This window comes from Podarcis gaigeae, assembly GCF_964106915.1.
Source record: "Podarcis gaigeae genome assembly, chromosome: 2".
Lineage (NCBI taxonomy): Eukaryota > Metazoa > Chordata > Lepidosauria > Squamata > Lacertidae > Podarcis > Podarcis gaigeae.
Genome location: NC_139679.1, coordinates 61,539,788 through 61,552,553, shown reverse-complemented (window position 1 = coordinate 61,552,553; position 12,766 = coordinate 61,539,788). Strand labels below are relative to the sequence as shown.

Here is a 12,766-nt window from a genome sequence, read left to right as displayed (position 1 = left end):
TTTGAGAAGCCCCTTCAGCTCCCGGGCCTAAGGTTCCCCACCCCACCCTACATTTATACCATTTTCAAGTTGCATAGGCTTGCAAACCAAGTAATTCATTATTTGCACCTCATGAAATGTTTTCGGGGGGGAGGGGGAGAGCAGCATTTGCATGTCAACAATCCCCTTTTCCCCATGGACTTACATATACATAGATCTGTAAGGAAAATTATGTAAATCAGTAGCTCTTGAAAGGTAGTTCTCATTTCAAGTTCTCTGCTATGAGTCAGTCGAGGTTTAATACTCCCTATAAAATATGAAGTTTTCAGAAAGAACACAAGGAAAATGTCAAGAACTAATTAAAAGTTTGCGGTATGAATGATCAAACCTAACCAAAAAAAGCACGCTTCTACGTTGCAAGAAAAATAAATATTCAATTATCTGTAGACTGTGGTAAAAGACAGATGTAAACTTAAATGTGTCAACTAGCTTCTGATAGCGCTGAATTCAAGTAAGGCTATCTATGTGCCATACATTTAAAATACACCCCCACCCCGAATCCTAGAAACTGTAGTTTACCTTGCGCAGAGCTGTGGTGCCTAGCACCCTTAACAAACTACAGTTCCCAAATTATTTGAGGGGAATCATGTACGTTAAAATGCATGGCAAGCCTAGCTGCACTTTCCCAGGAGAAAGCCTCACTGAGTTAAACAGGAGTGCCTGCATGCCCTGCTTCTGAATTGCCAGTAGCATCTGCCTGGCTATTCCTGCTAGGAACCAAATGCCATTTGGTGCAATCCAACTAGTCTCTACGTACTTGTTTCCTTAAGCTCCTCATACAAAATGTATGAATTTGATTGTGTGGGGATGGAGGGTATGCGGACACCTTGTCAAGCCACGTTGCCAGCAATGGGACTGGGGGAAAATAGTTTGGGGTGGGGGGTTGGCGTCGTCGAAGTGGTATCTACGTTTGAACAGCAGCGGCATTTCTGGTTTATTTTTATTTTTACTCCAGGTCCTCAGGCCTAGCTTGGGAGGCGTTTCCTCCTCCCTCTTACAAGCCATCATAAGAAGAATAAGTACTGTATTATCATTCGGCAGGGAATAGGAAGTAGTGGGAATGGCACTGTCGCCCTGAAGCTAAAGACTGGGCGGGCTGTGGCCCTGACTAGAGGCAATGTAGGGAGACACCAGCCAAGGCGCTGAGCCAGCGACCAGAGGCCTAGTTCGGCCCTCTCCCCGACAGTTGCGCTTTCCGCCCCAGCAGCCATTACTACTCACCGAAACTGCTTCGCCGCTCTAGGACGGACGAGTCCTGGGTGGACACAGCCATGGCGACTCTAGGGAGGGAGAAGAGGAGCCGCTTCCCTGCGCGGGGCGCTTGCCTCGCCCTCGCCCCCGCCCCGCGCCGGGTTCGAAGTAACGAACGGGCCGCCGCCGGCTGCCCTAGCGGGGTAGAGGCTGCTTCGCCCCACGGGACGCGCCTTCGGTTTACCCCGCCAAGGTGCCCCGTCGGGCAGGCCGGCTCCCACAACAAGTTCCGCCCCACAAAGATGGATTACAGCTGGGGACGCATACATACTAATGCTACCCCCTTAACCCATCACTCCCGTGGGGAAATAAGCCTGCCACCCTGTATGGTTTACCTGAGAGTAAGAGTAAGCCCATGGAAAAATATGACGCATATTTCTGAGCGGGATTGCTCTGTGACTGGATTGCTCCCCCCTCCCCATTTAATCCACACGACAACCCTGTGAGGTAGGTTAGTGACTGGCTCAAGGTCACCCAGTGAGCTTCATGCCCAAGTGGGGATTTCAACACTGGTTTTTCCCAGGTCCGCATTGGCTCTCAAATATAACATTCCGTATAAACTTCATTTTGCAGTTAGGATAGCTCGCCAAGTGCACAGGTGGCGGAGGCTCCTTCTACCTTTTTGCATAGCAGGTGCTCGGAAGTCAGCCTCATGTTGCTGAATGGGACTCCTTCGAGGAAGAAGGCATAAATTAAGGTTACAGCCTTGGGAATTGTGTGGATTTACAAAGTGGAGCTGGTCACATCTAAAACCAGCAGCTCCACCTGCCAAAATCCCCTCTTCTCAATATAAAATTACAGAAGCCCAAGCCTGCTTTAATAATACTGTATAAAAAGAGGTCTGCTGGATCTTCTTATGGGTTGAAAACGCTGTCATTGTCCAGCATCCTGTTCTCATAGTGGCCAACAATATCTCTGTGAGAAGGTCACAAAGTAAGACATGAACGCAACAACACATTCCACACTTGTGATTCCCAGCAACTTATTTGAAGGCATACTATGTTTAATCAGCCTGTCTGGAAAGTTCTGAATTTGGAAGAGCTTCATTCTGCCAGTAATATTGGGAGGTTAATTGATGTGGATGTTTCAAATCATGCCATTGAACTCTAAAATATTATAGTATTATCTTTATAAAGTATAATAATATGCATCATCTGCTTTCTTGCTGATTCCTGTCTTCTCTCTGTAATTTTGGGTTTTTAAATATTCAGCAACCACTTCTTACTGAAGACAGAAATAACTTTAATAGAGCAAAACAAAAAAATTCCTTCCAGTAGCACCTTAAAGACCAACTAAGTCAGTTCTTGGTATGAGCTTTCGTGTGCATGCACACTTCTTCAGATACACTCTAGAGCAAGTTCATAAGTAAGATCAGGTGGGAAAGGATTAGGTGTTTGAAAATATCTCCAGATGGAATGTCCCAAGCATCCCTGTGAGCAGTCATAAATCAGAAATAAATATCTGAGTCACAGCATCCTACTACAATTGCCATTTTCCATCAGGGTTTTGCATACCCATGAAGTCTGAAACTAGTTTCCAACCTCATGTCAGATATTTCTTCATGCACCTGGATTCCCGAGTTTAGTTGGCCCGATCTGCAATGACAGATTTTTAAAATGTGGAAATCTGCCCTATAGAAACCCAAAGCATATTTCTCTTGCCTATATGAATTTGTGTGGAACAAAGTCACTGGACAGCATATCCATTTTGTCACTCCACTTTTTCCAGCACATTGCTTCTGTGCTTCAAAGATGCTCTAGTTAGACACACAAACACAATGACTATGAGGCACCCTGATACTAAACAGGTGCACACAGAACCTGCATGATTTTCACTATTTTTGAATTGTCATACATTATTTATTGGATGTATAATCCCACTTTACACTTTTAAAACTAAAAACACACAGTATAATGTAAATTGTTACATGGTTGTGCTTTTAATGTGTAACACCTATCTTTATTGTCGCTAGTTTTAATGTATAGCTTTTTATGCTTTTCGCCAGGCTTATTTTGCTTTAAGCATTGGTTGCAAAAGAATTTTAGAATTGTACTTTGTGTTTTCATGGATTATATAGTGTTATGATTATGTTGTATGCCATGCAATATACAATATATGATAAATTATTATCTATATTCTATATTGAGTCTTCCTGTGCTCATGCTTATGCAGCCAAAACCACACCCAACACACGGAATACTGAGAAGTACGGCAGGTACAGACTAACCCCAAGGTATAAATACCAAAATGGAGCAAAAAGAACCCCAACTGCCTATGGGTATGCTCCATGGGCAGATTGCTGACCAATGGAGGGAGGACAGAGATGGAATGGAGCTGTGAGAACCATGTTGCTAGGGCCCAATTATGAAATGGTTGCCTTTGAGAAAAGTCCTATAAGTCTCAGCCTGTGTATCTCAGAAAAAAATTCCTATTATTCATGTTAATGGTTAAATATTAGAGATATTCCACTCCAAGGAACCTATAACTCAGCACACGGAAGGGGGATTTAAGAGCAGCTCAGCCTAGGGAGTACCCAGAATGCTACTTCAAGTGTTTATTACAAACCACATCACACAATCCATAAAATAAAAAAGGTTCTGAAAGCTCATGGTATTTGTAGCATTATAAGTTTGTGGGTACCAAATTCCCCCAAATTCCTGGGTCCAGTATGTTAAAATATAAGCCAGAACAAAAGGAAGCTGATGAGCCATTAGGAATGCAAAAGAGAGGATGCTCTGTGCCAAATGGGAGTTAGTTAGAAGACAAAGCCAGAGTCTGAAGTAGAGTCTTAGAGTTGGCTTGGACGTGAGCTGGAGGGAAAAGGTTGCAGTCTGGTAAAGGTAGCAAGCTGGAGAGAGGATAAGTGCAGGATGTTTGATGTATGTTTGAATCCAAATCTGCACCTATGGGAGAAGCAAGACCCTCTTCGAGTCTTGTGAACCCCTCCATCATAGGCTCAGGTTGTTTTTGTGTAAATAAACCATATGTCATAAAGAGACCACAGTCTCTGCTGGGCCTCATTTCCAAAAGGATGAGCATCTGGAACCCCACAGCTTGGAGACTGAAGGTGTCATGCAACAGTACATTCAAGGTCTTGCAAGTTATTAATTATTATAGCCTGAATGCAAGGGTTTTAAATCACCTACACTTTGCTTTCACAATCTGCAGGAAGCTGACTTTACTTCAGTCTCAAAACTCATTAATTACAGTGAATCCAGCACTTTAGTTAACTATTTTAGCATGTTTAAGGGAAGCTAGTGGGGTTCTCAAAAAGCACCCTGGGGGAGTTGAAAACTCTTCCATCGTCTACTTTCCTTATGTCTGAAGTTCTGCTATCCAGCGGACTAATTCTTAAAATCCATGAGCACCCAGAGAGGAGACCATGGCAACTTTGCTCTTCCCCAGGGAGAATATGAGCCCAGGTTTGGACATGCTAAGCCAAACCATGACTTAGCCCAGCATGGCACTGCAGCAAAACCAGGCCAGTGAAACCAGCCAACATACCCCAAAATGTAGCATCAAAATATTGGTTCATAAGAGCAAATGGAATGTGCAATGCTGAATTTTTTAATATTTTAAATATATTATTATATCATTATTTTATCTTAAATATTACTTTATCTTAAATATTATTTTATTTTTATGTTCTTTCTTTTTTATTTTAAATTGCACTGTTTCACATTTTGATATTTGCCAGCCTGGGCACTTTTGGAAATGCAGAATACAAATTAAATAAATATTCAACATACTGTACTGTTTATGGCCTGACGGTAGTTGTGCAGTTCCTTCAGATTTATTTTTATACTCTCTTCTTTGTCTGGCTTTAACCCAAATACTAATGACAATTTTCTTTAGTCAAGTACTGTTTATGACAATTTTGTTGAGAATTTCTGTAATAGAGAATTACCCAAAGCTCACATAATAATAAAACAACAACTCACAAAACTTATAAGGATAAAGCACATGACAAGTCTTATATTTAAAATTTTATTTGCATCAGACATAAAACTTTCATTAAAAGCACTCAAGTTATGTTTAATAGCCAGGCAGCAAAAAATTATAATACTATGGGGCATGGTATTAACAAAGCAGTACAAATAAAAATATTGTGACTGAATCTAGATGCATTCAAACCATCTACACTTTCATGATCATCCACTGCCCTTGTTTCTTGGCCTTTAAAATTAAAAATACAAACATTTGGATCTCCTTCTTGCTACAGTCACACACATTTATAAAAATCAGACTTAGTATAATCACAACAGCAGAACTAGGAGCAGGAGTTAAATAATAAATAAAAATATATTAGGTATGTTTGCTTATCAGCGCAATAACCCCCTTAATTGCATGTGCTGTTCATAAACGTCTGTTGCAGGAGTGAAAGTTTCTTCCCCGTTGCCAGTTAAAGTTCATCGCTCTCATAGAGTCCAGACTGTGCTGCCATACGCTGAAATTCTCCTTCATCCGGGAAGAAAGCTTGTTTCACATCTAGACCTTTACCATTGAGTGCCAAGTATTTGCTAAAAGTTGGTCGAACCTTCAGTGGTTTGGGGTTTGGAACTGGCTTGTATGTGTGAGCTGAAATAGATTTTAGAAAGCAAAGAGAAATAATTCAGATTAGTTTGTTTAGAAAGTGGGAGAGAGAAAAGTGGGATACAGTCCAATCAAGTAAGTCGCCCCATTTCAGCTTGCTACATCAAAAGGGATGATCATCTGTGCTACATGCAAGACACATAAAGGGAGTTTAGGCAATCATGCCAATTAGACATGTTCATATACTCGGTGCATCAATACCTTCCATCTTTCACATCTTCAGTCCAACTGTATGCAAAGTTAGGCCTAACTAAAACATGCTCATTTCAATTGGCCTGGGTTCACCTAACTGTGCAGGCCTATGGGGGGGGGAGGGAGTGTAGCATCAACATTCACATATGTAGAAGAAGAAAAATGAAGAAGTACTTACTAGCCACGTCCAATCTGGCATGGCATGTTGCCACTCCTGCCTCGTTGACAGCAGATACTGTGTACCAACCAGCATCTTTCTTATTTACATTGTGGATCAGCAAGCAAACCTTCCCAGAGGTATCATGAAACATACTAGGAAAAGAGAAAAATGACAAAAAAATGAAGATTACAGTCCCCTCTCCTACCTTAAGGCTAATATACTTCATGAAAATCATTCTTCTTAAGCATTGCCAGGTATTTCTAAGACACAGATCTATATTCAACTGCATATATAAATTTGCTGATATTTATGTTTTGCCTTTCTTCCATCATGGAACTCAAAGCAGCATGAATGTGTTTTCCAAGTGGTTATCCACCCAGATCCTGGGCAGGCCTACTTAGCTTCAGACCATACCCAGGGGGCGCTATAGATACTGTCCAGCAGTGCCCTTGAGCTAAATGTAGTATCAGGCCATGTAAGCAAGTCCTTATCTTGCAGATCCCCTCCCACTTTTCAAGTCCTAACAGTTTCTAATATTTTGCAAATTCCCATTATGCAGTCACTTTGGAGGGCCCCTTCTCCACATTCAACATCTAGTCCACATCTAGCTCAAGATTGCTTAAAGCAAAAATGCTCTCCCACACTGCAGACTATAATACTGTCTTCTGAACAACCCTTTTTTTTGTAGAAGAGTGATGAAGCTGAAAATCACAGCAATTCCCTTTTTCCCAATGCTTGGAGCCAAAAACACCACATATCAGTTTATAAACCATTAAACTAGACCCACCAACAGTATTTGATTCAACTTGACTCCTGAACAGCTAAGAGGCCCATCATGATACAGATACCCACCTGATTCTGTCTGTATTGAATTGTACCATTTCATTATTTCTCTTCCAGTATATTTGTGGTGGGGGGATAGCAGACACTTGGCATTCAAGTCTGGCCGAATCCCCCTCATAAACTCTTGTGCTCTGAGGTTTAAAGATGAATGTTGGGGCTTTCCGATGTTCTCGAGCTAGATAGAAGTTTGGATTTAAAAAAAAAAAAAGACAAAAGATGACATCTTACAGCCATGACAGACTAAAAGTGAAGGCAAATAAAAACAAAGCCATTTTTAATATCCCAAATGTATTTATAATCTAGCATATTTCAATCTATCAGGTCCTTCATCTGGTCATTTCAAAAATACAGAAGCTAACTGAAAAGTAGAAAGAAAGTGGATAGAACAGAATTAAGGACTTAGGACTCTGCATTTTGAAATCCCTTGCTGAAGGACTTGACATTTAATATTTTTTTAAATTTAGGATATTCAACAGTTTCTTCTACCCCTTTGCTTCCAGCTTTCCCTCCTCAATTGCTTGGGGTTTCCCTCTTTTGCTGCAAATGAAAGATATATCCTGGACAGTGCAATCTTTGACACACATGCTTGCATCAGTGGTTCCATTCTGAACTCACTTCGTATCCAAAAGCCCTGCTTATGAACCTAGTCTTCCTATTTATTTCAGTATCGATGGCTGTGCATCCATGCCGGCTATACACTTCATTTGGTGTTGTACCCAAAAGAGTAGGAGCAGAACAGCTCTCAAACTCATATATTGAGACTAAGTAGTGGATTCCCACTTTCAGTGGCATTAGAAACCCCATCACTGTAGATAACATTTAGAAATTTCATTTTTAGAAAGTCATGCACACAAGATATGACTTTATGTCACAATAATTTAAAATTCTGAAAATTTCTTTAGATACAGCCCTTATCAAAGAGCACAAAAAGAAAGGATATTTGTAACAGAATGCACCAGCTGAAGTAAAGACACAAAAAATTGTTTCCAAATAGACAAAGCTCTCTCATACCAATGACATCTAGCTTTACTGTAAAGGAAGCTTCTCCAGCACGATTGAAAGCCACACACTCCCATGTTCCAGCATCATAGACCCTGACGACTTCAAAAATGAATGAGTGGAAGCCTTTCTCAGATACGATCATTTTATGGAAGTCATCTGGGTGAACTAATCTTCCATTTAGGTACCATGCCACATCTGGAGTTGGGAGGCCGCTGACCTACAAGGGGAAAGACAATAGATACTAAGGAGGTTGTGTCAGATAAAGGTATTGTGGTACTGTAATTCATGCCAAATGGCAAGTCTTCATGGGAACATCAATGAGTGTTCATTTGATACTCTATATATGCAGAATCACTGCACACATTGTGACTGACTTGTGTAGTACGTGTTATTCTGGGTTGCAGTTTTGTAACATATACAGTCGTACCTTGGTTGTCAAACACCCTAGAAATTAGACGTTTCGGCTCCCGAATGCCTCAAACCCAGAAGTGATTGTTCCGGTTTGCAAACGTTCTTTTGGAACCTGAACGTCCGATGGGGCTTCTGCAGCTTCTGATCGGTTGCAGGAGCTTCCTGCAGCCAATCAGAAGCCACAATTTGGTTTTCAAACGTTTTGGAAGTTGAACGGACTTCCGGAACGGATTCTGTTTTACTTCCAAGGTACGACTGTAAAGCGGAAACAGAGCTACGTTCATACCACATGGTCTACAAAAGAGTCTAGTATTGTCATATATAAATGTCATAGTTTAACAAAATAACACAAACAAGACGAGGAGTGATTTCTATTCACAAAATGGGTCTGTGCTATAAAAATACATACAACACATAGTGGTGTGACATTGACTGTGTGAAAGAAATTGTATGACACAAAACTAGGTCACAAGGGATAACTGGGGCAATGCTCAGTGGCCTGCAAAACTTCAGACTTTTCTGCCCATTATCAGATTTTGTCAACATGCAAGCACAAAAAAGGCAGTGCAGGGGGGAGGTCACAAGAACACTAGCAAAATTGTGCCTAGACTCTCATTTCTGTGAAGATTACCAGGCACAGCACAAACCAAACTACAGCATGCACTTGGTTTGCAGAAAATACACTGCTCCACATTTTTGCAGTGTTAATATGTTTCTTTAAAAATGCCTTGCCTTGTGGCAGTGGCTGATCAGGCAGCCCAGGAAGGTTTCCAATCATACCCTAAATTCCTCTTACTGGAATTTCATAATTGACTTTCAGAATATGTTAGTAGAAGATGCAGTGGGGGCTGGCAACTTAGATGGCTTTTACAGAGAGATTTGGTGAATTCATGGAGGATGTAGGTTTAATCCTGTTTCCATGATCAGAGGCAATATACTTCCAAAGCTTCAGAGGTTTGGGGAAAACAAAAACAGAAGGATACTACCTCTGTGCCCCACCTGTCAGCTTCTAGGAACCATGGGACTGACCATAGCTGGAAACAGAACACTGAACAAAATGGACCATGGTCTGGTCCAACAAGGCAATTCTTAAATCCAGTGGTTTTTTTTCCTTCTAAAAAAACGTTTAGGGGTACTCTCATATTGACTCAAGAAAATCACCTTTTTATAGTTCGAATCGGGGAAAATACAGTAAATGGACAAAAGTACAAGGATTCATTAAATGTTTAGGGGTATGCATACCCCTGCATACCCCCCCCCCAGAAAAAAGTACTGCTTAAATCTATTAGGAGGGACAGCTGTGTTGAAAGTGGCTTGAAATCATACATTACCTTGAAATCAATCCTGCAAAATCTTCCTTCTTCAACTGTTATGTCTTCAGGCACTTGTACAAAACGTGGTTGAAAAAATTTCTCCTGGATTGACCCTTGCTCATTCCTCTCCCCTCTTGAAGATGGCCTGCTCCTAAAAGGGCACATCAACAAGGCAATAAAGTATTCCTATAATAATCTTTCTCCCCCTACACACCCACAGTAAGTATGTGCTAATAGTTCCATTGCACAATAGCCTGGTGAGAATAGTTTCCAAAGAGGCAAAATTATATTTCTAGTTTTGCAGTTTCATTATGGCAATAAACTATCTAGGACTGTTGAAGAGAATAACTCATGCATATATCATAGAATGACTCCGATCTTTGGCCTCATGGTATTTAATGTGGTATCTTGTGCCTTACACAGTTTCCCCTTACAGGAAGACTGAACTACATTGTTTATAATACATGTTTTTCGAACTTAGGTAAAGGTAAAGGTACCCCTGCCCGTACGGGCCAGTCTTGACAGACTCTGGGGTTGTGCGCCCATCTCACTCAAGAGGCCAGGGGCCAGCGCTGTCCGGAGACACTTCCGGGTCACGTGGCCAGCGTGACATCGCTGCTCTGGCGAGCCAGAGCCGCACACGGAAACGCCGTTTACCTTCCCGCTGGTAAGCGGTCCCTATTTATCTACTTGCACCCGGAGGTGCTTTCGAACTGCTAGGTTGGCAGGCGCTGGGACCGAGCAGCGGGAGCGCACCCCGCCGCAGGGATTCGAACCGCCGACCTTTCGATCGGCAAGTCCTAGGCGCTGAGGCTTTAACCCACAGCGCCACCAACTTAGAATCAATCATATGCGCTGAAGTGTATGATTTAAAAACTCTGTCCCCATTGGGCATTCAATTTCATATGATTATGAGCAGGCTTCCCGCTTCAGCCCTTCCACATGTGGCACGCAGCTGGACCAGATGATGTGGATGCCTGACTTGCTTTCATACCTTTAAGGGACTCCAAACGACTCTCTTGCCCAAGGCTCTCAAACCATGGGGAAAGGTAGCCAATGTGGTGCTCTTCAGATGTTGCTCAACTACAGCTCCTATCATCCCTTTTTATTGGCCATGCTAGCTGGGTCTGATGGGAGCTGTAGTCCAAGAACATCCAAAGGGCACTATGCTGGCTACTCTTGCTCTAGGGCCACTATTGGTAACAGTTCACACAACCAGTGTATGCAGTTTGGATCAGATCTCATGTCATTAGCATACACCTTGCAGGTTAATGTGCACATAATATGTACCTTGCTTGTGCTGAAGGAACGTGCAGTCGTGTGCTTTCCAAGTTCTGCTGCTGCAAAAATCAGAAGAGGTAATGATCACTGCTTTAATCATGAACACATATGATGGACTCTCAATTGAACATCCTACAGCTTAAATCTTTCTGGAGAAACAAACTGCTCATTTAAAACCACAAGCACTTTCTAAAGCAGACTATAAAAGAAATTGATCCCCTAAAGTCGTCATAATCAGCAGTCACAAATGTGAGCCAGAATCATGCGCAAGAGGAATGACACAATTCTTTCCATTGGTCCAAACTATTTTGGCAAACATGTCACCTTTGTTGTGGGGTGGGGTGGGGGGACTATTATCCCACTGGAGTATCTGAAATGAGAGCTAGGGACACAGTGTCCTTCAGCTGACCAGGAATAGAGTCAAGTATTGGCAAGAGCACACTGTTGTGCACACTCATAAAAGGCTACCAATGGCAATCAGCACATCTTAAGCTGGAAAATATTTTCCCTGTTAGGTCACAGCACTAGAACCAAATCACACAGGCTTTATGAGAGCAACTGGGATTTTATTTTATTTTTCCCTCACTAACACAACTCATCTTAGCATTTTAAAGAACAGATGTAATTGAATTCAATACAAGGTATAATTCAGGCACAGTGGTATTCCTGCCATTTTAGCAATGAGGACAGTTAATTATAGGAAGTGCAGCACTAACAGTTCTAGGTATTTGTATATCCAACACAGTACGATATTAACACTGTGTCAAGTTCTTCACATCTGATAGTTGCATTTTGGAACACTGGTTTAGCAGTCAAGAGAACCTTTACACCAGAGTAAGCTCATGAACTATCTAACATGGGTATTTTTATTTTGCTACACCAATGAGCTATCGGCTAGCATTTTTAGAAGATAATATCTGACAATATTTTACATTGTGAAGAAGTAGGACTTTTAGCTATTTCGTACTGATGTTTATAAAATGGTCCTTTTCACTTTAAACTCTCTTGTGCATAGGAAAGTCAAAAGCTCACAGGCAGGTTAAAAGTAAATGGGGATGTTTTGCTCAGAGAATTTTGTACAATGGGATACTGTAGGTTAAAGGTTCCCCTAGCAACCTAGCAATTAAAGAAGAAATAGACACTTAACTAAAACTCTCCTCCTTGTGTTTAAAAGTTTTTCTTTGAGATAACTTTTATATAAGTTATGTTCAAAATAGGGTACCTGTCATAAACGTAATGACTTGGCATTGCAAATTTGTCTTCAGAGTCCGGTGTTAAGAGACTTTATAGAAGTTTTTGAGAGATATAAGTATTTTCAAACAATTATAACTGAGGTTCAATAACACTATGACTAGTGTGGTGGTAACAGAGACTCTCCTACAGCCTTTCAACACCATTAACTCCAAGAAGGGGGGTAATCAGTCAGAAAGTTGGGTAGACAGAGAGATAAAAGCCTGAAGAGTTGAACAGCTGCAAGGAGATAGAAGAGGGCTGAAAAGACTTTTAAGGGAGTTGGAATAATCAAACGTGTTAGGGAGCAGGTGGATACTGCAGCAGAAAGGAGTGGAAGAAAAAAAAATCAAAAAGTGATCCTGAAATGGAAATTGGAGATGCAAATTGATAAGTATTGTCTTGGTAAGGAAAACATCTAATATAGATATAGCTGGATGCATTTCTCTAT

General features: G+C 41.3%; 2 protein-coding genes across 44 annotated transcripts in view; both read right to left on the bottom strand.

Annotated features, from left to right (window-relative positions):
* Positions 1–1,796, bottom strand: part of PKD2L2 (polycystin 2 like 2, transient receptor potential cation channel) — a 33,078-nt gene extending 31,282 nt beyond the window's left edge. Inside the window, exons 1-2 of one of the 4 annotated variants that reach the window (XR_014561593.1) lie at positions 1,261–1,729; positions 185–286 (exon numbers count right to left, since the gene is read on the bottom strand). Coding sequence is in view for 3 of the 4 variants with exons in the window: in XM_083728489.1 (XP_083584615.1) it covers positions 185–286; positions 1,261–1,312 (154 nt within the window). In the remaining variant the exon portion in view is untranslated. Of the gene's footprint in view, positions 1–184; positions 287–796; positions 817–1,260 lie in introns of those variants that run through there. The other 3 variants (XM_083728489.1, XM_083728490.1, XM_083728491.1) reach the window with 3 other exon arrangements.
* A 3,467-nt stretch (positions 1,797–5,263) lies between these two features.
* MYOT (myotilin) overlaps positions 5,264–12,766 on the bottom strand; it is a 55,854-nt gene continuing 48,351 nt past the window's right edge. For 30 of the 40 annotated variants that reach the window (XM_083728439.1, XM_083728437.1, XM_083728447.1 and 27 more), the window contains 6 exons: positions 11,095–11,144; positions 9,823–9,955; positions 8,090–8,297; positions 7,088–7,253; positions 6,254–6,387; positions 5,264–5,868 (listed from right to left, as the gene is read on the bottom strand). In XM_083728439.1, coding sequence (XP_083584565.1) covers positions 5,693–5,868; positions 6,254–6,387; positions 7,088–7,253; positions 8,090–8,297; positions 9,823–9,955; positions 11,095–11,144 — 867 coding nt within the window. In that variant the 3' untranslated portion in view covers positions 5,264–5,692. The remainder of the gene's footprint in view (positions 5,869–6,253; positions 6,388–7,087; positions 7,254–8,089; positions 8,298–9,822; positions 9,956–11,094; positions 11,145–12,766) is intronic. The other 10 variants (XM_083728443.1, XM_083728466.1, XM_083728444.1 and 7 more) reach the window with 1 other exon arrangement.